Source organism: Ziziphus jujuba, chromosome 10 (genome assembly GCF_031755915.1).
Source record: "Ziziphus jujuba cultivar Dongzao chromosome 10, ASM3175591v1".
Lineage (NCBI taxonomy): Eukaryota > Viridiplantae > Streptophyta > Magnoliopsida > Rosales > Rhamnaceae > Ziziphus > Ziziphus jujuba.
This window is the reverse complement of record NC_083388.1, coordinates 12069128-12091307: the sequence shown is the minus strand read 5'-3', so window position 1 is coordinate 12091307 and position 22180 is coordinate 12069128. Positions and strand designations below refer to the sequence as shown.

Sequence of the window (22180 nt, the reverse complement as noted above, 5' to 3'; positions counted from 1 at the left end):
TCATTTGCATCAGTTGTAATTCTAAATTTTACAAAAACTCTTAGAATTATCTGACCTAAATGTTGGACACCTTAGTGACCCTATTATGTATGTGTTGTTATGGCCTGCAATATGACAGATGTAGTTGTGGATTTGCATATTGTTGTTGTAATGACCCTGTTGAATAAGTTTGATCAGGTTTGACCAAATGGACTGTATGTGGGTCCCAGACTGACTTTTTCTATGGTTAAGATTTTGGTTGGACTGTTATGTCATTGTGTAGAGCTCGTCAATATGAGTTCATAGATTGCCGACACGCCAAATTCTAAGTTACGGATAAAAAATTATGGTTTTGAGAATTTTTTAACATCAGTTTTATATCGGTGTCAAAACCACTCCCAAATTTTTGTCTGTTAGTGACAAAAAATTCTATATAAGCTTTGAGAAGCGTGCCTAACAAGGAATAAATCTTAAAATACCCATTTTATTCCCAAATATTTCCTATCGTTTGGTTGTTTTTCGGCCGTTTCAGGCCAACCCATACACCCTCCCTCTATTTTTGGATCCTCTAAACTCATTTCCATGGTCCATTTGCCAAGATTTATCACCATTTGAGAGATACGACAACGAAGAGTTTGGCCAAGATTTCTATCAAGTTTTTCGGCCACTGGTAATACTTTTGGATTGAGGTGAGTACACCATGGTGTTTCTTATCTCTTGGGCTTTCCGTTGATATTAAATTTGTGAATTTTGGACGTCGTTTGATGAAGTTTCCATTTTGGGGCCAATTAGTTAAACACCGAATTCGAACAGTGTTTGGACAAAATTGGTTAAATTGGACAATGCTAAAGTAACTAATTTTGGAGATAGCCTTGTAATGAAGATCAAATTGTGGAGATTTAACTATTCAGAGCAAAGATAAGAAATGCTCTTTGAAAATGGCTATATATTTACCTAATAGGCAAAGTTATCTATCTGAGAAAGTATTAATTATGAGATACCTAATTTAAAGAGAGAAAGGTTTTTGTAAAGCGAGAAGCTGTAAGGTTTGGAATTATTGAAGAGACAAAGGTTTAAGGTTTACTTAGAAGAGCCGCCACCTATTGAGAATCTCTTAATCTCTTCATCTATTTTGTAAAATTCTTCATATTTTGTAATAAAATTCTTATATTTGGTTAACATAATGTTTAAATCTATGGAATTCTATTTTGTTTTTACTTTTGTTGTTTTTGTTTCAATGAAAGGCTATCTAAGGCCTTGATGGATCTCGGATTATGTTTGTGATAGATAGATTTGGTTATTAATGGTATAAGTTCTATCCATTTATTTGTATTTTTGCATTGGGTTAATTGAAGAACATACCTAATTAGATTGAGATTTGATTGAGTTTTGTTTAAATTGAAGAATTAATGCTCAGAAAGTCTAATTTGATAGACTGAAAGAAGGAAATACAAACTACAAGCTATTTTGAAAATTAAGAAAGCCTATTTAGATGTTAGACAGTCTTAATCTTTACTTTCATTGAGTTTTCAGTAACCAAATTTAGCTTGAGTAATTAGAAGAGGAATTAATTGCATGGTAAATTGGTAGATTTAAGAAAAATTCCAATTTAAGTAAATTTTACATATATTTTGCTTGACTTGAGAGAGAATTGAATGAATTTAGAAGTGCTTAGTTGGTAATTGAACAAGGAATTAGTCATTTATAACAAAATTAAAAATGATACATTTAGCCCAAGTGAAATTATGGTCCTAAAACTTGTATTCATAGAATTCAATTGCAATTTGTGTGGTGTTAGTTTTATTGTGCATAATTTTTAGTGGTTGATTGAGTTTATTATTAATTTGAATTACTTTGTTTAAAAATTCCTAGTTAAAGCTAATTGATGAAATCTCCAGCATTTGCTTGAATAGAAAACTATTTTTTACCTTTAATTATTGTTGTAATGATTTTGTGCCTTGTTTATTTTATTACTTGAACCATCTATGCACCTACCAGTATCATTATAATTAACTTTTTCACTATTTTCCCGAAGATTTATATATCATTTTACCAAAATTTAAGATTGTAGTGATCACCAATCAATGACGTCCAGAAAAAAATAGAGGGCAACAACCAATAGAAAGGGGCTATACATATCTATATATTTGTATATATAAATGGATCAACACAATCTTTAAAATCTTTCATCATCAGCTAGGATAATCTGTATCACATAAATGAGGGTCCTTATTTTGATCATCACCAGTGTCAACTTGACCACTTCTTCATTACTGTGACACTCTTCAACCTAAGCTTTATCCTTTCTTTTCCATTTGATGTGATCTCTTGAGAAATTAGGAACGAGATGAACAGTAAATAGGGAAAAGAAAAAAAAAATAAAAAGAAAAAAGAAAAAGACCTTGTCCACTTCTTCATTCCTATCAAACTCGTCAACCTCAACCTTATCCTACTTTTCCATTTCGTGTGATCTCTTGAGAAATCAGGAAGAAGATGAGCAGCAAAGATGAAAAAAAATCAGGGAGAGAGAGAGAGAATATAAAATGAAAAATCCATTCTAGTTTATAAAAGATATCAGCATCAGTTATAATCATAGCCAAAATTACCTCCCTAACCGAGCTTAATTGCCAACATTTTGGTACTTGTAAAACTTGGCACATACTATAAAATAACCAAGGTTAAGCATACCCAACACTGTTACTACCCAATACACATTGTCAAGCCTCCCATCATTGATATCATCCGCTAGCCATCCTGTAACACTCCGTACTAGATCAATCACAGCAGTGCTTAAATAGAAAGCGATCCCAATTACCATTGCAACCATAGCAGTAGCTGTGCTTCTAAGTGGCACTGGAAATTCTTGATAGTACAAAGAAACATGCCCCGGAAAATGAAATGCTTCTCCAATGCCAACCAAAACAAGCTGTGGAAATAACCACAAGGCAGACATGGCATGGGGATGGTGATCATGATTACGTGCTATTTTGAGACGGTTTGACTCCACCACTGCTGAAGTAGCCATGCTGAGGATATTAAGTACGTGACCTATTCCTATTTGTCGAAGGGGTGTTGGAGATTGACCGGTCAGTTTCTGCCACGTAGGACATAGGAGGCGATCGATTATTGGGAGGGATATTGAAGTGGATATTAAAACTATGACAACTAAAGACCCAGCTGGGATTTTGAAATGTGATCCAATGTGACGGTCCATGGCTAGAGCTTGAAGGACTGTTAGGCTGTTTTGGATTGCTATTGGGATGCTTAAGAATATACTTGATGACCATAGTGGGACAATCCTTACAAGGGTTTTTAGATCTTCCACTTGCTGGACTGCACAAAGCCTCCATGGGTTTGCAATTGATCCATCCACTTTAAGGTCTCCATCAGTTTGCAGTGCTGCACGGTTCAGAAGCCTAGCACACACATAAACACAAGATTATTAGCTATGGGCTTTGAAATTCCTTTTTACCGATGATACCTTGATTAATGTTCTAAATATCTACATAATAGGAGTCCATCATGTTAGCTAACTTCAACAGGACTTAAAGGGGGAAAAAAACTTATAATAATGTAAAAGAAAAATAACAATCTCAATTACAATAAGATACATTTGCTATAATAGATACTTGTCCCTTACAGTTTTCAACGTTTAAAATTTTATACATCTATCTTTTTAAAGATTGATATATAAAAAAATCTACGTGCATACTCTTCCAAAAAAAGGCATTTAAATTTTCTAGATAAATATTTATTATATTTATACAATATATATATGTATATTAATGTCCCGTATGCATATTGTGTCTAGGTACAAGTTTACTCATAGCAACTGACTTTTGAAACTTTTTTTTTTTAAACACCAAAAATACACATACGATCTTTTTTTTTTTAACCCAAGGCACATATATATAGGTTAATGTCCCCACTTCATCATTTAGGATTTGTAGCACCTTTTTGTATCCTTAAATGTAAATATAACAGGTGTAAATGTCTATCATGCTAGCTATAGTTTCAACAGGAACATAAACAGAGAAAAATATATATATATATATTAATAATTAATAATTATACAGAAGAAAACTAATATGCATTTCTAGAAAAATAATATGCATTTCTTCAAGATATTTTTAAGCCTACTTTGTTTTGTCAAGCAAAGGAATGAAAAAACATTCACGAGGAGACAAACCCAACAAAACATGATGATAATAATACAGCAATCCCCATATCCCCCATTCCCATGGTGGAGTGGAACAGCTACCTATATATCTAGCTACTCAATGACGCAGCACTAAATCATGAGCATTGTGTCCACCATGAATTCTCACCTTCCCAAAATTAACTACATCAGGCTTTTCTATTGGCCCCCAAAAAAAAAAAAAAAATTAAATAAATAAATAAAAATACACCTGGCTTTTTTGGAGTGCTTACCAAGCGATCATGGGTCAAAATAAAGGGCCTCGGACCCTCTAATATTTGGTACTGCAAGTAAGCTCGCATTCGATGTCTTTTATTTCTTCCTCTTTACTCAACAACGAAAGAGTTTGTACCACCAATCGAGATCTTATATATTTAACATGATGGGTTTCCAATACTCATATATGGATGTTGAGTGCTTAATTTATTTAATTATTTTATTCTCTTTTATTTTCACAAGACAAATTGCCTCTTCAGCAGGATATAATTTGAAGGGAAACATTCTGGTTATAAACCACATTCAAAAACATGTGGAAATTAATATTCTATGCAATTGTCTTAATGAGTTTACCCGAGAAAAAAAAAAAATTGGTGTATTATTGTATTTGTCAGGAACCGGCTATGGTTCCTTAGAAGCAATTTCTAGAAACTGTAATAATTTTTTCTATCCTAGGCTGTGAGTAAAATAATATAAAATATTCTATACACACACACACACACACACACACACACACACACATATATATACATATATATCTGCATTCTGTCTTCAAATACACTTCACTCTTTCATAATCAGTTGGTAGGCAGATACTCTAACAAGGTGTACATTATTCTTGGTAATAATTATTATTTGTCATCATATTTTAAAACAGAATGCCATTCTATTAATGAAAACACAGACTATAGTAGAGACCACTATTCAAAAGATAACAACATTAGATCACATTAACTACGATCACTTGTACTCAAACACTCTTTTAACCTTTGGAAACACATTTTATCTTCCAAATGAAGCTTGTCAGTACGTAATTATGATTCTAAATTTCACTTTAGGCAGTGACAAATCATTTAGAATTATGGTCTAGAACATGGAGTAAATCATATTAAATCATGTTCAAAGCAAGGACTGCAACAAATTGACTACAGTCAACATATCCCACTCTCCAACAAATTGTTAATTAATGTTTTGCAAGATTGTTGGTTTGTCTAATGCGTGCCTAATACAAGTTTGAATTAATAAAGATGCAAGTGAAGGGGAAAAAATTTGGAAAATATTATAGTTTGACTAAATGTATTTGAAAAATGCATATAGTTTGAACAAGGATGCATGTGCAATAAAAATTTGAAAAATATCATGAAATTAAAACATTTCAACATCTAGTTTCTGTGTCTTTAGGATTTCTGACTTTCTTTAAAATTAGTCTTATACACTGGTTGTTTTTCTGTGTTCTAATGAAAATTTTCTCATCCATCCCCAAGAAGAAAATTGTTAGTTTTCCTGGATTTTTCTTAAAAAATAGATAAAGAATGAGTTAGATGCAACATTTATTAAACTCAAGTTCTCACCTGAAGCTCTTTGTAGGCGTTGCAGACACCATCTTCTCCTTTCCATCATGACCATAGTAGTAGTCTTCACTTCTTGATGAGTATTTGATCTTCCTTTTCCGAATACTAGCAACAATGACATGAGCTATACCTACAAATGGGCTACCTTTGCGCGGCTTATCATGAAAATAGAAACGCTTACCAAGCAAGAAAATAGCTAAAGCTATTAAATTAGCAAGAGCACAAAGGCCAAACCCCAATCCCCAACTAACATTATCCTCAATATAGACAATGGCTGTTGAACTTATGAAAGAAGATATATACATGGCAAAGAAATACCAGTTGAAAAATACATCTTGATCTCTTTGTTTATCAAATTGGTTTGCGCCCATTGTTGCTATAGTAAAGCGTGCACCTCCCAGTCCTATTGATGCCAATGCTATACTTACATATAGGACTACAAACTGAATTTTTGATGGTGCTTTACACAAGCTTGATCCAGTTTCACATGGTGAAGGTCTCAAATTGTCAAGGATTGAAGTTAAAGCTAAAATAATCAATCCCTGAAAAGAAAAATGGTGTAAATTTCAAGTTGTACTTGATCGGAACAATGATATTTAATGTGATAGTTCAGACTTTTATTAATTACGAGATGTAGTTCAATTGACAACTAAGTAAAGAACAGTTGAAATTGGATTTCGAATTCCCTATTTCCAATTATATACATGTTTTATATCATCTAGGCTCGAAACTAGAAAATGAATGTATGTATGCAAATTAAAAAGCCAATACATTTAAATGAATGTTACCAGAAGAGAGATGAAAGAAGATATAGAGATAACAGAGAAACAGCCTAAGAAAGAGTCAGCAATTATTGCTCCGATGACCGGAAATAGACTGGTGCAACCATTGACAACGTTTGAAATCTGAGCAGCATTGATGCTTTTCACATTGAACTCCCCAACTAGATAGACTATCAAGTTTGATAGCCATCCCATACCACCAAGTATCATGCCCACCAAAGTTCCTGTTCAAAGAAAACGGAAAAAAAAATTTAAAAAAAAAAAAAAAGAAAGAGGAAGAAGAAGAAGAAGAAGAAGTAAGCTTAATTAAAGAAAACTGTTAAACATAATGTAAGTGCAAAGAGAAAGAGAAAGTAGAGAGAAACCTGTGATGAATGGGAAAGTGATCCAACCACCTGCTTTGCTAATGGGATCTGATGTTTCTGCCTCTCTTTCGCTTGAGTTTGAAAGATTCATGTCACAAGCCAGCTCTTGCAACTCTGTGGCTGCCATTTTTGCTCTTCTTTAAAAATGGCGCTCATAAGCAGTCTTTATATCATATCTATCATATATAACAAGCGGAATGCATAGCACTGTGACAAATTTTCGAACCCCCTAAAATTACCAAAATACCCATCACTTGTGTATTTGCATTATTTATTGCTCTCTCTCTCTCTCTCTCGATGTGTGCTTCTCTATGAGAATGAAGAAAAAGACTCATGAACAACACACACACACACTCTCTCTCGCTACTTTCTCTCGCTTCCTGGTTTTTTTTTTTCTTTTTTTTGTCATATATATATAAAATAATTTTTTTATTCCTATAATACTGTATATGATGGGACTCTCTTTACGCTTTGTTTATAGGAAAAGACAATTTGATCGCTGTGTACTTTGTTTCCTGATTTACATTTTATATTATTTGTTTTTTAAGAAAAAAAAAGGTTAAAATGGGTATTTGATTTTTTGGAGTGCATTATTTTGCTCATTTAATTATACTAAAAACATGGGATACTGTAACGTGCCTCTCATCACTAATTAACATAACAAATTAGTAGCTTCAACCACTATTGAATCTTTAATAAAGTGCTAATAAATTATTGAATTTCTAACAATTACTTAGCATATATAAACGTCCATGAATGCCATAAAAAAAGGGGGGAAAATTACTTTAAGTTATAATACCCAAAAAAATAAAATGAAGAAACATAAAGATCTGGTGAAAATAAAAAAAGAGGTCTGTTAAAGAAAGAAAGAAAGAAAGAAAATATTGATAGTAGAACTATTGAAGGCTAGAAAAATAAAAAATAAATAAATAAATAAATAAAAGAAAATGGAAAAATAAGGCAATAGAAAGAAACAAAACCGAAGTATCAAGTTGAAGAAAATAAAGAAAACAAATTGCTTAGGCTGATCTGCACGAAGGAGGAATCGATGCTTCCTTCACAAAAGGTTAGAGAGACATAGGGGAAATGTATCTGTTCAATGAGTCAAGGAAACTAAAAAAATAAAAATAAAAATAAATAAAAAGTATGAAAAAGGGAAAAAAAAAAGAAGAGATATATATATATATATATTAGTTTCTTACTGTTACTTGGGTGAGTGAGTTTGAGAGCATTCTTTCTTTTGGGAGACGAGTAGGGGTTTTTTATGTGCATGTATTATATAACAAAGTATTTCCAATGCATATATATATATATATATATATATTATTATTATTTTTATTTTTTGCTTAGAACCCCACAGCCCCGGCTCGAACCTGGGTGGAGATGGAAAGGAAGTAAGTGTGGCGCATAAAAATTATGAGGGGGATTAACTTATTACTACACACATCGCCAAAAGACATATCGGGAAAAATTATAACAATAAGAAATTTTAATATACTGTAATACAATGTTCCAAACCTACCCTAATAGAAGTAATGCCTATACAATCATTTTATACAAGACAATATATTTAGGAAAACATATTTGACTTTAATTATATTTTCTTTTTTTTTTCCCAAAAAGATGAAAAAAATGGCCAATCAGCTCCATCATATTTTATGATATTTAAACGAAATCTTACGGTGGTCCCACAATCGCTATCATCTGGATAGTTGAATCTTGGGAGAGAATAACACTTTTTTTGGGTATCAATTCTATACACCTTAGATGTCCCTTTCTTACCATTTTGCCACCGCTTGAGCAAATGCAAAACCGCGCTAACATGTGCTCCTAGATTTAGCCAAAACCATATATGACGTCAACTTGGCAGCCATCAAATTTCAAAGCCAAATGCCCAAATCGTACGGTGCCCAAAAGATAAATTTTCAGTGTGCGTTGCATGTCTATGGCGTACATTAGCAATAGCAATAGTGTATAAGAAATTTCTATATTGCGCAAATTCGAAAACGTCCCTTCCAACCTAGACAACGCCTCTCTATCTCTCTCTCTCTCTCTACGTTGTAGTGGTTTTGAAGGCCAATCATCAACAGTTCCCTCGAAAATTGACAGGTTCTATTCCTACTTCCCATTCTCGATTTTCCATATGCAGTTTTTATTTATATATATATATATATATTTTTTTTTTTTTTTGTGAGAGAGAGAGACACAGGCTAGCGATAGAGGGAAGTCTAGTGGTCTACAGTGAGGCATGGCTTCTACTAAAAATGGATCTACCTATTACCATAAAATTTTGGAATTTGATTTGTATTTATGGTATGGTTTTAATTTTAGATTTTTTTTTTATTGCTTTACTTCGTTTGCTCCCATTGCTTTTCTATAGTAGAAGAAAAGAATTTCTTGAACTTGGTTTATGTATATCTTTGATTCTTCTTTAAAACTTTGATTTTCAATTTCTATTGCATTTGTTACCTTTAGATTGTCTTTGTTTGTACAATTATATTTGGCTTCTGACCTAATTTGTGCTCCATTTTTTTAGTTTTTCCCTTTTTCTGTTAATGGAGCTACAGTGCTTTGTGATATTTTTCGTATATTTTTGCAAAGATGAGAAAGATCAGTGAGAGAGGAAAGTTAGAGGAGAGAATTATGTGAGCTCAGCTTGTATTTCATTTTTTAATGTAACATTATATATAAAAAATGCTTACATCAGTAAAGTAATGATTAAATTTCTGTTATAATAAGATTCTCTCACTCACACTTTCATGCACGCACACTCATTTTACAATTTCAGTGACACCTAGCATGTAGGCCAAAGTGTAATACACCTATGCAACTCTACTTATCCATGTTAGAAACTGTCTCTACATCAGCACAGAAGGTTATATACTTCAACACTCCCCTGTAATCTCTATGCTGAAACAACTCCAAGTTTTTCTCTCAATTAATTAAATCGATCCTCTAGCAAAGACTTAGTAAATATATTTGCAATCTATTTTCTAGAAGCACAGTATGTCAAATCAACAATTCCATCTTGTAAAGCTTCTTTGATAAAATGATACCTCCTATCAACATACTTAGTTTTCTGGTGAAAAACTGGATTCCTGGTGATAGCAATAGATGAAGTATTATCACAATGTAAAGGGGTGGCTTCGACTTGCATTTCACCAAAATCTTTAAGTAAAAAATGAAGCCATATTGCTTGTACTGTTGCTTCTAAAGCATTAATGTATTCTGCCTCAGAATAGAGAGTGCAACACAATTTTGGTTAATTAAAACCCATGAAAACACCCCACTTCCAAATTGAAAGCATACTGATGTAGGAGCTTTCAATTAAACAAGAAAAAATGAATTTACCATTCACAAACAACCAGCAAAGGAAGCTACTGGAAACTCAGCTTGGTCACCAAGCTATTTCATGTGTTGGAGAAGATAAAATTGTCTACCCGAAAGGTGGCAAACTATTACATATATAAACCTAAATTGAAAACGGTGCGTTTTAAACAATTATTCTAGAAAGATTAAATGATGTGTTTTGATTTGGGTCACGTGAACCTTGGCAGATGCAAGCTAACGATCACAAGATTTAAATTGGGTTTCATTTGTATGGTATTGTAGCACTATGTTCTCCCCTATTTTAGCATCTGCTATTGTTCATGATGAAGTTGCTGTTGTTTTGAGCCTGCTGTTGCTGCTGCTAGTGCTGTTGAACTTGTTGTTGCTACTGCCGAGCTTGCTGTGTAGCTGTCGAGTTGCTGTTGCTAGGCTACAGTGTTGCTGCCAAGCTATGTTGCTGCTGAGCTGTTGAGCTGCCGAACTATGTTGCTGCACCTCCATCAATTCCTCCTCGGTGTCAGGAAACTCATCCTCAAGTTGTAAAGAAAGAGTAGGTGAATTATCTGATGGAAGGTATGGGTTGAGGTCTGAAACATTAAACACAGGAGAGATATGAAGGTCATCAGAGAGTTCCACATGGTATGCATTGTCTCCCACACGTTTGGTGATAGTAAAAGGACCAAGCTTGCGAGGTTGTAACTTGTTATAGGCACCAGCTGGGAATCGTTCTTTCCTCAAGTAAATCATAACCAGATCACCTTCTTTATATGTTTTGTGGCGACGATGAGCATCTGCAACAGCTTTATACCAAAGGTTGGCTTGTTCAATTCGGTTTTGAACATCCCTGTGAAACTGAGCATAGTTTTCGGCGAAGGTAGCAGCTCCTTGGTGATGGGGTAATGGGAGAGACACAAGATCAATGGTGTTATTAGGCACCTTTGTGTAGACAATAGCAAAAGGTTGAAGGCCAATAGAACGGTTGACCATACTATTATAGGCAAATTCCACTTGTGGTAACATGGAATCCCATTGTTTTGGCTTGTCCGAGGCCAGGCTACGAAGCATGTTGCCAAGAGTGTGGTTGATTACTTCAGTTTGGCCATCAGTCTGTGGGTGGTATAGACTACTAAATTGAAGCTTCGTGTCAAATTTCTTCCAAAGAACCCTCCAGAAATGGCTAACAAATTTAATATCACGGTCAGATGTTGTTGATTTTGGAATGCCATGCAAACGGACTACTTCACGAAAGAACTAGTGGGCAATGTAACTTGCATAAGATGCTTTCTTGTAAGGAAGAAAATGAGCCATCTTGGAGAAATGGTCGACCACAATAAAAATGGAGTCAACACGGCGGACCATCATTGGAAGGCCTAAAACAAAATCCATGGAGAGGTCTTCCCAAATGGTGGTAGGGCCTGGCAAAGGGGTGTACAGACCTGTATTTGAAATTAGCCTTTGACAATTTGACACACAGGGCAACGGGCAACATAGGAGGCAATTTGAGCTTTCATCTTTGGCCAAAGGAAATAGTGATTGACAGCTGCAATTGTTTTATCATGATCGACATGGGTAGCTAGACTGCCAGAATGAAGGTCATGTATAATGAAGTCACAGAGAGAAGTTCTGGGAATGCAAAGTTGGTCTCCCTTAAACAGAAATCCCTCAGTGATGTGGTAATCCTCTATGGCATTGTGAAATAGACATTGTTCCTAGATGAAAGAGAAATCTTCTTCTGTTGAATACAAGTCTTTGAGATGAGAAAAATCTTCTAAATTGAACTTAAGAACAGTGAGCAAGGTATAGTTACGACTAAGAGCATCAGCAACTATGTTTCGATGGCCTACTTTATGGTGAAAAGCATAGTGGAATTTTTGAAGAAATTCAAGCCAATGGGCATGTAAATCATTGAGCTTCTTTTGGGAGTTGAGATACTTAAGGGGATGGTGATCACTATGTAAAATAAAATCTTTTTGAATCAAGTAATGTTCCCAGTGATCAAAAGCTCTAATGATAGCATACAATTCTTGCTTATAAGTGGACCATTTTTGTCTAGCAGGGCAAAGTTTCTCATTAAAGAATTCAAGTGGGCATCCCTTTTAAGTTAGGACAGCTCCAATGCCCACTTTAGAAGCATCGGTCTCAACCTCAAAGACTTTATCAAAGTTCAGGAGTGCCAAAACAGGAGCATTAGTGAGCTTCTTTTTCAGCAAATTGAAATTGTCTTGCTGTGGATGCTCCCATCAAAAGTCATTCTTCTTGAGGCTAGCTGTTAGAGGAGCTGCTTTGTCACTAAAATTTCGGATGAACCTCCTGTCGAAAGTGGCAAAGCCATGGAAGCTGCGAAGTTCGGTGACATTTTGGGGTTGAGGCCAGTCAAGAATAGCTGGAATCTTCTTTGGATTGGTGTGTATGCCTTCTTTACTTATAATGAAACCCAAAAAGAGGAGTTTTTCAGTGAAGAATTCACATTTTTGTATACTAAGGTGCAGCTTGTTATCTCTGAGTATTTGGAAAACTTACTTCAACTGAGACAAATGATCTTTCTTAAAGCGGCTATAGATTAGGATATCGTCAAAGTAGACGACCACAAAATGACCAATGAAAGGCTTTAGGACTTGATTCATGAGACGCATGAAAGTGCTTGGGGCATTACAAAGACCAAATGGCATGACCTGCCATTCATATAAGCCTTCCTTAGTTTTGAAGGCTGCCTTCCATTCATCCCCTAGACGTATCCTTATTTGATGGTAGCCACTTTTGAGGTCAAGCCGAAAGAAAATTATGGAGCCCTCAAGCTTGTCTAACATATCTTCCAACTGTAGGATGGGAAAACTATATTTGATGGTAATTTTATTGATTGCTCGGCTATCCACACACATTCGCCATGTTTTGTCTTTCTTTGGGACCAAAAAGGCTGGAATGGCACATGGACTAAGGTTAAGCCTGATCAAGTTCTTAGTTAGCAGATCATCCACAATTTCTTGAAGAATAGCATGCTCTTTGGGACTCATACGGTAGTGTGACAAATTTGGTAATCCAGCTCCAGGTATGAGATCAATATTATGTTGAATATCTCTTAAAGGTGGCAGCTCATTTGGTAATTCATCAGGAGATAAATCACTATACTCTGTTAAGAGAACTTGAACAGCCGGAGGAACCAGGTTGGTATTGGGGGTCTGGTTATCTTTGAGGATGAGGGCTAGGATTAGGATGGTGTGTTTGGTGTGGCTTGGAAAATGGTCAACACCAATAGTGAGGATGTGGTCTCGGGAAGGGTTGTTGGATGGTTGTTTGGCATTGTGTTTCTTTGTAGAATTCTTAGCTTGGGAAGAAGGCGGCAAGAGAACAATCTTCTTATTATGCCAAATAAAAGAGAAGTATTTTTGCTTCCATTATGTTGTACATCTCTATCAAACAACCATGGTCTTCCCAATAGCAAGTGACAAGCATCCATCTTAATCACATCACAATATATGATGTCTACGTAGTTGTTTCCAATGGAGAAAGTCAAATTGCACATTTCTTGAACCTTAATGTCTGAATCTTGCTTGACCCATCCAATTTTGTATGGCTTTGGATGTGGTTTAGTAGGTAGGTTCAAAACAAGAACCAAAGCCTTAGAAACAACATTTTCGGTGCTTCCCCAATCTATTATAACCTCACATATCTTGCCATTTATGATATATTTAGTTTTAAAAAGAGTGTGTCTTTGAGTATGAATGTACCTTTTAGCTGAGTAGAGAACTTTCTGTAAAATGCATACAATTGGGTCCCCATCAATATCTTCCCCACTAACTTCTTCAATGGCCTCAATCAAATCAGCCCCGTCATGTTCATCTTCACCCCTATAATTATCCACTTCTTCATGCATGTGTATAAGTTTCCTTTCAGGATATTCACTTTACCGATGCCCCACCTGATTGCATTTGAAGCACTTAATGGGATATAGTCTAGCATATGGGTTGGTTGTTGGGTAATTGGGTATTGTGTGTTGGAGTCATAGGTGCCTTCCCTGCAACTTTGGTACTATAATCTTGGTGTTGTTTAAAAATGGGATTGGTAGAATTTGACACCTTAGGATGAGGGTGGTCCTGCTTGGGCTTACTGGTATAGAAATCAGAAATTGGTTTCCACTTGTGTGGGGGTCTTGTAGTTGAGTCTGCCACTGTCATTTGTTTCTCTACTCGGTTAGCCAAATGAACAGCGGCATTGAGGTTGGCAATTGGGCTCAAATGTAGCTTTTCTCTAATTGACTTTTGAAGACCATGTATGTACCTAGCTACTTGCTGCCTGTTTGTTTCTTATAAATTATTGCGTGAGTTAAGCCAAAAGAACTCTGTTGTATATTCATTCACCATTCTAGTGCCTTGTTGACAACTATGATATTGCTCATAAAGCATTTGATCATAGTCCTCAGGTAAAAAACGAGCCTTCAAGAGTTGTTTCATCCTGTGCCAAGATGTAACAGGTTTTTTCCCTTCGATTAGCTTGTAATTGCTCCCACCAAGCAGAGGCACCTCCATTGAGCTTATAAGCCACCAATTTGATCTATTGTGTCTCTGAGATATTCATGTAATCTAAAAAGGACTCAACATTGTAGATCCAATCTAAAAAAAGTTCTATTTCAACTTGTCCATCAAACGTTGGTAGATGAATTTTAATTTTATAATTTGTTTCTCGGTTGAAATTGTACCTGGATGGTTGTGGTGGTCCTGGATGACTGAAATGGTGATTTGGAAGGAAGTCTCTAGGTCGTCGGCAAGGATTGTCAAAAAGAGTGGTTTCAATATCATCATCGGAGTCAACATTTTGTATTGGCAACTGAAAGTGATGATAATTTGGTGGAGAGTGAGGTGGTGATGGCAGATCTGTGACTAAGGGAAATTCTGGTCGCAGTGGTGCATGTTTTGTGGTTGGAGTTCGGTGAGCCACCGGAAGGTGACGAGCTCACTCTCTGTCCCTCAATCCAGCAATGGGTGGAGTCATGGATGGTGGTGTTGAATGTTGGAGCAAGGTTTGTTGAATTACCTTTGTTAGATTTTCGATATGCTATTTAACACCTTGTATCACCGTCAATATAGCTTTGGTATTTTGATCTTCATAGGTAGTCCAACTACTTCCTTCTTTAGAATTGGCCATGGCAGATTTCCCGGCAATCTCCGAGCTCTGATACCAATTTGATGTAGGAGCTTTCAATTAAACAAGAAAAAATGAATTTACCATTCACAAACAACCAGCAAAGGAAGCTGCTGGAAACTCAGCTTGGTCACCAAGCTATTTCGTATGTTGGAGAAGATAAAATTGTCTACCCGAAAGGTGGCAAACTATTACATATATAAACCTAAAATGAAAATGGTGCGTTTTAAACAATTATTCTAGAAAGATCAAATGGTGTGTTTTTGATTTCGATCACGTGAACCTTGGCACATGCAAGCTAACGTCCATAAGATTTAAATTGGGTTTCATTTGTATGGTATTGTAGCACTCTGTTCTCCCCTGTTTTAGCATCTGTTATTGTTCATGATGAAGCTGCTACTGTTTTGAGCCTACTGTTGCTGCTGTTGGTGCTGCTGAGCTTGTTGTTGCTGCTGCCAACCTTGCTATGTTGCTGCTGTTGCCAAGCTACTGTATTGCTGTCGAGTTATGTTGCCGAGCTGCGGAACTATGTTGCTGCATCTCCATCACATACCCATATGTACTCCTCATGTCATCCACATAACCATTCCAATTACCGTCGCAGTATCCCACTAACACAGGTTGTTTTCCTTTATCATACTCTAAACCATAGTCTAAAGTGCCTTTAATGTATCTTAGTATTCTCTTTTCTGTACCAAGATGTTTGTTTGTAGGACAATGCATAAATCTTGCTAAAAGCCTAACTGTAAACATGACATTTGGTCTTGTAACTGTAAGATACGAAAGGCTTCCCAGAATTTTTTGATAATACTCTTCATCTATAGCTTCACTGCCATCTTCTTTGCTAAGCTTCTCATTTGCAATCAATGGTGTAAGAATTGCAATCTGTCAGACCAAATTTGTTTAGCAATGTAGAAGTGTACTTCTTTTGATGCACGAAAATACTTAAGGCTGTTTGTATTACTTCCATACCAAAGAAATGATGCAATAATCCCAAATCTATAATCTCATACTTCCTCATCATATCTTCCTTAAACCATTGAAGCATCTCACTGTCATTCCTTGTATACACAATGTCATCAATATATATAGTCACAATTAGCATTCATTTTTCTTCCCTGGTCTTTGTGTAAAGAGTAGCCTCACTTTGACTCTTCTGAAACCCACTTTCATAAAAATATGCATAAATTTCAGTGTACCAAGCTCAAGGGGCCTATTTCAATCCATACAATGCCTTTTATAATTTATAAACTTTATCTTCATGCCCTTCAATCACAAATCCATCTGGTTGCTCTACATAAACTTCCTCTGGCAATACACCATTCAAAAATGATGATTTAACATCAAGCTGATATAATTTTCAGCTTTTATAAGCTACTAGATCAATCAAGGTTCTGGTAGTATCAAGTCTAGCAACTGGGACAAAAGTCTCATTGAGGTCCACTCCTGGTTTCTGTGCATATATCTTAGCCACTAACCTAGCTTTATTCTTCTAAATTGAACCATCAAGATTGACTTTAGTCTTATATACCCATTCAACACCAATCACAGGTTTATATTTTGGCCTATTCACCAACCTCCAGGTTTTGTTTTTCTCAATCATTTCCAACTCATCTGTCATCGCCTTGATCCAAGATTGATCTTGAGCTTCCTTTTTATAATTCTTTGGCTCAATGATGTAATTATTGCATTTTGTCAAAATATCAGTAAGACTTCTCCATTTCACTAGTGTATGATCAAATTTAGCATGCATTCCATCAAGTTTAGAATTAGCAGAATTCATACCTGAGCTTCTATGCATATTTGAAGCACCACTTCTATTACTTGTCACCTCTTATGAATAAAAAAACTCCTGTGCTAATTTCTCTAGTGTTTGATGAGCATTTTCAAACATTGAATTCTTTTATGAAGCTTTGCAAATATCACTTGTTACTAAAATCAAACTTACATTACCATTACTCACACCTTTCTTCCAAACCCATGAACTATCTTCATCAGATACAATGTCCCTAGATAAAATCAATTTCTTAGTTATAGAATCAAATACCTTATAACCCTTCTCACAAGTTCCATATCCAACAAAGATCCCTTTTATGCTTTTAGGATCCAACTTCTGCCTTGTCTCGGCTAGAACATGGACATAACATAGAGAGCCAAAAACTTTTAAGTGTGCAATACCTGGTTTTCTTCCACTATAAGCTTCAAAAAGAGTTACACCATCAAGAGCTTTAGTAGGGATCTGTTTAGCAAATATATAGTTGTATGAACAGCTTCTCCCCACACATAATAAGGCATCTACTTGTCATGCAACATGGCCTTAGCCATTTTAGCAACTACTCGATTCTGCCTTTCAACTACTCCATTCTGTTGAGGAGTGTAAACTACTGACATCTGCCTTTGAATACCCTCAAACTCATAAAATTTAACAAACTCTGTAACAGGAACTCTCCTTTGACTTTAAAACCACTTTGAAGCTCAACCATAGATTTGAATTTCTTAAAACAAGTAAAAGCTTCAGATTTGTTTCTTAGAAAATACACCCAAACCATATGTGTACAATTATCCACAAGAAGCATGAAATACTTATTTCCAACAAGATTTTCTGTCTGCATTGGGCCACAAAAGTCAGTATGAACAAATTGCAGTGGCTGACTTGCTCTCCATGCTCTATTCTTTTGAAAAGATTCTCGATGCTGGTTCCTAAACTTACATCTTTCACAAATCTTCATAGCTTCCTCAAGTTTTGGTACTCCCAAAACCATATTCTTCTTCTTTAACTTTAGCAGTGCATTCAAGTGAAGGTGTTCCATTCTTTTATGCCAAGTTTCTCCACTAAAATTAGTTTGAGCTCTAAGAGCAAGCTATTCTCTTGATGTCATAGTTAATGGATAACATCTATTTGTCTTTGCTCTAACCTTCACAAGCAAATTTTCTAATGTAGGTCCATTATAAACATAACACATTCCTCCACCAAACATTAGATAATAGCCATGCTCATCCATTTTGACCAACACTCAGCAAATTTTCTCTCAATCTAGATAGATACATTACCTTTTTAATATGCTTTTTGCCTCTGTCAGTATCAATCACCAGTGTGCCTTTCTTAACTATGCTTTCTAGTGTACCATGGGGCATTTGAACTCTTCCATACAAATTTCTTTTAACATCAATCAAGAGATTTATCTTCCCTGTCATGTGGTTATTACACCCACTATCTATATACCATTCACTACTCTTACTTAACTTGTCAATCTCACCAGCAGCATAAAACATGTTACCTGTCAGCTCCATTTGATTTGTGTAATTAGCTTTCTGCACATCCTTCCCATTTGGACACTCTCTCACCCAATGCCCAAATCTGTTACAATTGTGACATTTTGTTTTACCTTTGAACCTACATTCTCCAAAATGATATTTACCACAAATTTTACACTGTGGTTTTGAGTTCTCTTGACTACCTCAAGCTTGCCATCTATTTTCACTATAAGAAGTGTTCACAAAATGATTGGCATAAGACCTTTGTTGAAACCTCTGCTTTGGTTCCCATTTATTCTCTATTGGAGTCCAAGGTTTCTGAAACTTAGTTACATTAGACTGTATTACCCTTTTTTCTGTGTTCTAAAGTTTACAGATAAAATAGAGAAGGCTTTCTCTATGGAATCAATGACTTGCAACTTAAGTCTCTGCTCTTGACTCTTAAGAATGGCTACTTCTTGAAATTCTACTGATTCCAAATCTTAGTATTCTTTATCACCAAACATATAGGCTCATAGGCTTTAGTCAAACTGATTAAAACCTTTTGAACCATTCTTTCATTCAACAAACTCTCTCCAAATATTTTCATCTAGTTTATCAGATCATTTAGGATATTCGAATTCTCTCCTTAAACTTTATAATTTTACAGAACTTACCTGATCACCACCATAAAATTCTTTTAACAAGAGCTCCCAAGCTTTTTTTTAGGTCTCTGCATTTGCTATCCTTGGAAAAATCTTATCTGAAACAACACCTTGAATAATTCCCAAAGCCTTCGCATCCTTCATGTAAAACTCCCTTGTTTGTTCATCATCCTCTATTGCTGAACTTCCTTCAGCTTCTCCACTCTTTCCCTTTTTCTTCTCATCAGAAATTGGAATTCCTCTTTCCATGAACCTTTAAAGCCGATAGGATTTGAAAATAGTCACCAACTTAATCCTTCAAAACTCATAATTCTCACCTGAGAATATTGGAGCTCTCACTTTAGATCCAGCCATTGAGTATGCTGATCTTTGTATAGAATTTCTATATATATATATATATATATGTATGTTTTTTTTTCAGAAAGCTTCGTACTCTTCAATTGAGCTCAAATTTGCTCGAAATTTGCTTCACCTCACAGTGTTTACCCCAGATACAAATTCGACCGAGCTCTGATACCATGTTAATGGAGCTACAGAGCTCTATGATATATTTTGTATATTTTTGCAAAGATGAGAAATATTAGCGAGAGAGAAAAGTTAGGGGAAAGAATTGTGTGAGCTCAGCTTGTATTTCATTTTTTAATGTAACAGTATATATAAAAAATGTTTACATCAGGAAAGTAATGATTACATTTATGTTATAACAAGATTCTCTCACTCACACTTTCATGCACGCACACTCCTTTTACAATTTCATTGAAACCTAGCAGGTAGGCCAGAGTGGAATACACCTATACGGCTCCACTTATCCATGTCGGAAACTATCTCCACGTCAGCAAACAAGATATACTTCAACATTTTCTTTTCCAATTTTATTTTCAATGTTCTAATTATCTTTTTGATGTTTGGTTGTTCCTTTACACTCTACTTTGTTCTTTTCATTTTTTTTTTTTTTTTTGAGTTACTTATGGACAGAGAAAGTGAGATTTGGCATTTAACTGAATTTTTTTTTTTTAATGTTTTCTATCACTTTCTTTTCTTTCTTCTTATAATTTTAGTTTTCTTTTGTTATTTTCCAATTTTATCTTCAATGGTCTAAGTGTTATTTTCTTCTTTCTGATGTTTGGTTGTTCTTTTACATTTTTTTTTGGGGGGGGGGGGGGGGGGGGGGGCAATTACAGATAGAAAGTGATTTAGATTCTTTGTTACATATTTATATAAAATGATTCTAAAAAAGATGACAAAACGATCAAATAGAAAAAAAAAAAAAGTTAAAAAAATGTAGAGATTGTTTAGTGGTTTTGGATAGCAAGTTTTGGAAAAGCAAAACCATACAAAAATGAATAAATATAAAACCAAGAAAGAGGCAGGTTTTGGATTTAGTGGGTTTGATAGTAGGTTTGGACAATTAAAATTACATTGCTATGGAACTTTGCTTTCAGCATAATTTTTTATTTATTCTTTTGAGCAGTTAATGAATAAGTGATAAATTTGATTCCATTTAGAAAAAGCTAATTTAGTGTAGAATTTTTTTTTTTTTGGGTTTAATTTTAGGATAGTCAAAATTGATCTTCATGATAAATTACGGTAGGAAGGTAACTTTTCATGCTTTTGTTATGTTTTATGTCATAATAGTTATAAATTTTGAAAACTGAATGTGTTGTTTTTGTTTTGGATATAAATATGGCTATGAATTTTTATCCAAAAAATTCAAAGGAAAAGGCAAAGTAATTGTTCGAACATGATAAATGAGAAGACCTTTTAATGTGTTATAAAGAATTTAATCTGGAAGCAAATAGAAATTAGGCATGATCGTAGAATTTGGGAAGCAAAATGGAAAGCATTTTTTTTTTTTTTTTTTGGGTAGAATTGATATCTTCTTTGGCTCATGTATCCTAACACAATATGATCTTTCATGCAGATGTAATTTTTTGGCTAATAAATTTGTTATACAGAGCTTTTTATCTATTTTCTTTTCAAAAGTCTTTTGCTCAGATATTGACCAAAAAAATAATTTCTTTTTCTTGGATTAATAAAAAAATAATTTTGAAAACTATTGCAATTTATCAATTTGTTCTGTTCTATAGATTACAAAAACTCTCATATCATTTCGTAAAATGTTATTAATCCTTTCTTTGTTAACTTCTTTGTTTAAATGTTATGGGTGGAATTTAGAAATAAATTAACAGACTTAATTTGGTTTATATCTGATGTGATTCCGTCCGAGCCCGCTCAACCGATAACCCATTGGGGTGCTGACTCGACACGGATGAAGACTAGGCCAATCACAAGAGCTCAAATTAAGAGATTTAAGGGCAACCTGGGAGTATTTATACAGAGGGTAATCAATCTCAATAGAGCTTGTCCATACTTGAAGATACAAAGCCTATTCCAAGCATCCAAGTGGTGGAAGCTGATACGAACCCGGGTGACGGTTTTGGTACATTTTTGGAGTCCGGGAAGTATGAAATGGTTCCAATGCTTTATGGGTTCAATACATATGCCTAAGAGGTCATGGAATCAAGTTAAATCAGCCTCAAATGCAATCAAAAAGGGCTTGTACGGACAGCATCAAGAATTTGGCCGAATTTGCTGTATTGCTTGCTGGCTTTACTGTATTTTACTGTATTAGCCTTTTCTTATTTTTCCAAGCATGGGCAACGTGTGGGACTTCATATTCAGCTTATTTGGCATCCTAAAAAGCATCTAGAAGCTGATTTGAAGCTCAAAGAGGTCAAAGATTGGTCAAAGTCAAATTAGTCAAAAAGCTAGTATTATAGTTTCCTAATTTTATTCTACTTTTTGTTTTAGGAAACTACCATTACTTTTTAGTTTTTATTTATTTATTTTTTGGACAAATAAGTTTAGGAAAGTTATTATCTTATTATTTTCATTGTAAATTAATTAATTCCTAATTTAAAATA

General features: G+C 34.8%; 1 protein-coding gene across 1 annotated transcript; it reads right to left on the bottom strand.

Annotated features, from left to right (window-relative positions):
* Nucleotides 1-2168: 2168 nt before the first annotated feature.
* LOC107411278 (protein NRT1/ PTR FAMILY 2.6) lies at nucleotides 2169-7140 on the bottom strand. The gene is made up of 4 exons (XM_016018824.4): nucleotides 6892-7140; nucleotides 6533-6750; nucleotides 5745-6286; nucleotides 2169-3395 (listed from the first exon to the last, which is right to left on the bottom strand). The coding sequence occupies exons 1-4, from the start codon at nucleotides 7016-7018 to the stop codon at nucleotides 2600-2602; spliced, it is 1683 nt and encodes a 560-aa protein (XP_015874310.3). The 5' UTR covers nucleotides 7019-7140; the 3' UTR covers nucleotides 2169-2599.
* Nucleotides 7141-22180: the final 15040 nt, after the last annotated feature.

Excerpts from the sequence above, each read along its gene's own strand:
- LOC107411278 (XM_016018824.4), bottom strand. The coding sequence starts at position 7,018 with ATGGCAGCCACAGAGTTGCAAGAGCTGGCTTGTGACATGAATCTTTCA. Across the intron at positions 6,751-6,891 it reads CACTTTCCCATTCATCACAG|GAACTTTGGTGGGCATGATA; the intron begins GTTTCTCTCTAC and ends TTCTTTGAACAG. Across the intron at positions 6,287-6,532 it reads CTTCTTTCATCTCTCTTCTG|GGATTGATTATTTTAGCTTT; the intron begins GTAACATTCATT and ends TTTTCTTTTCAG.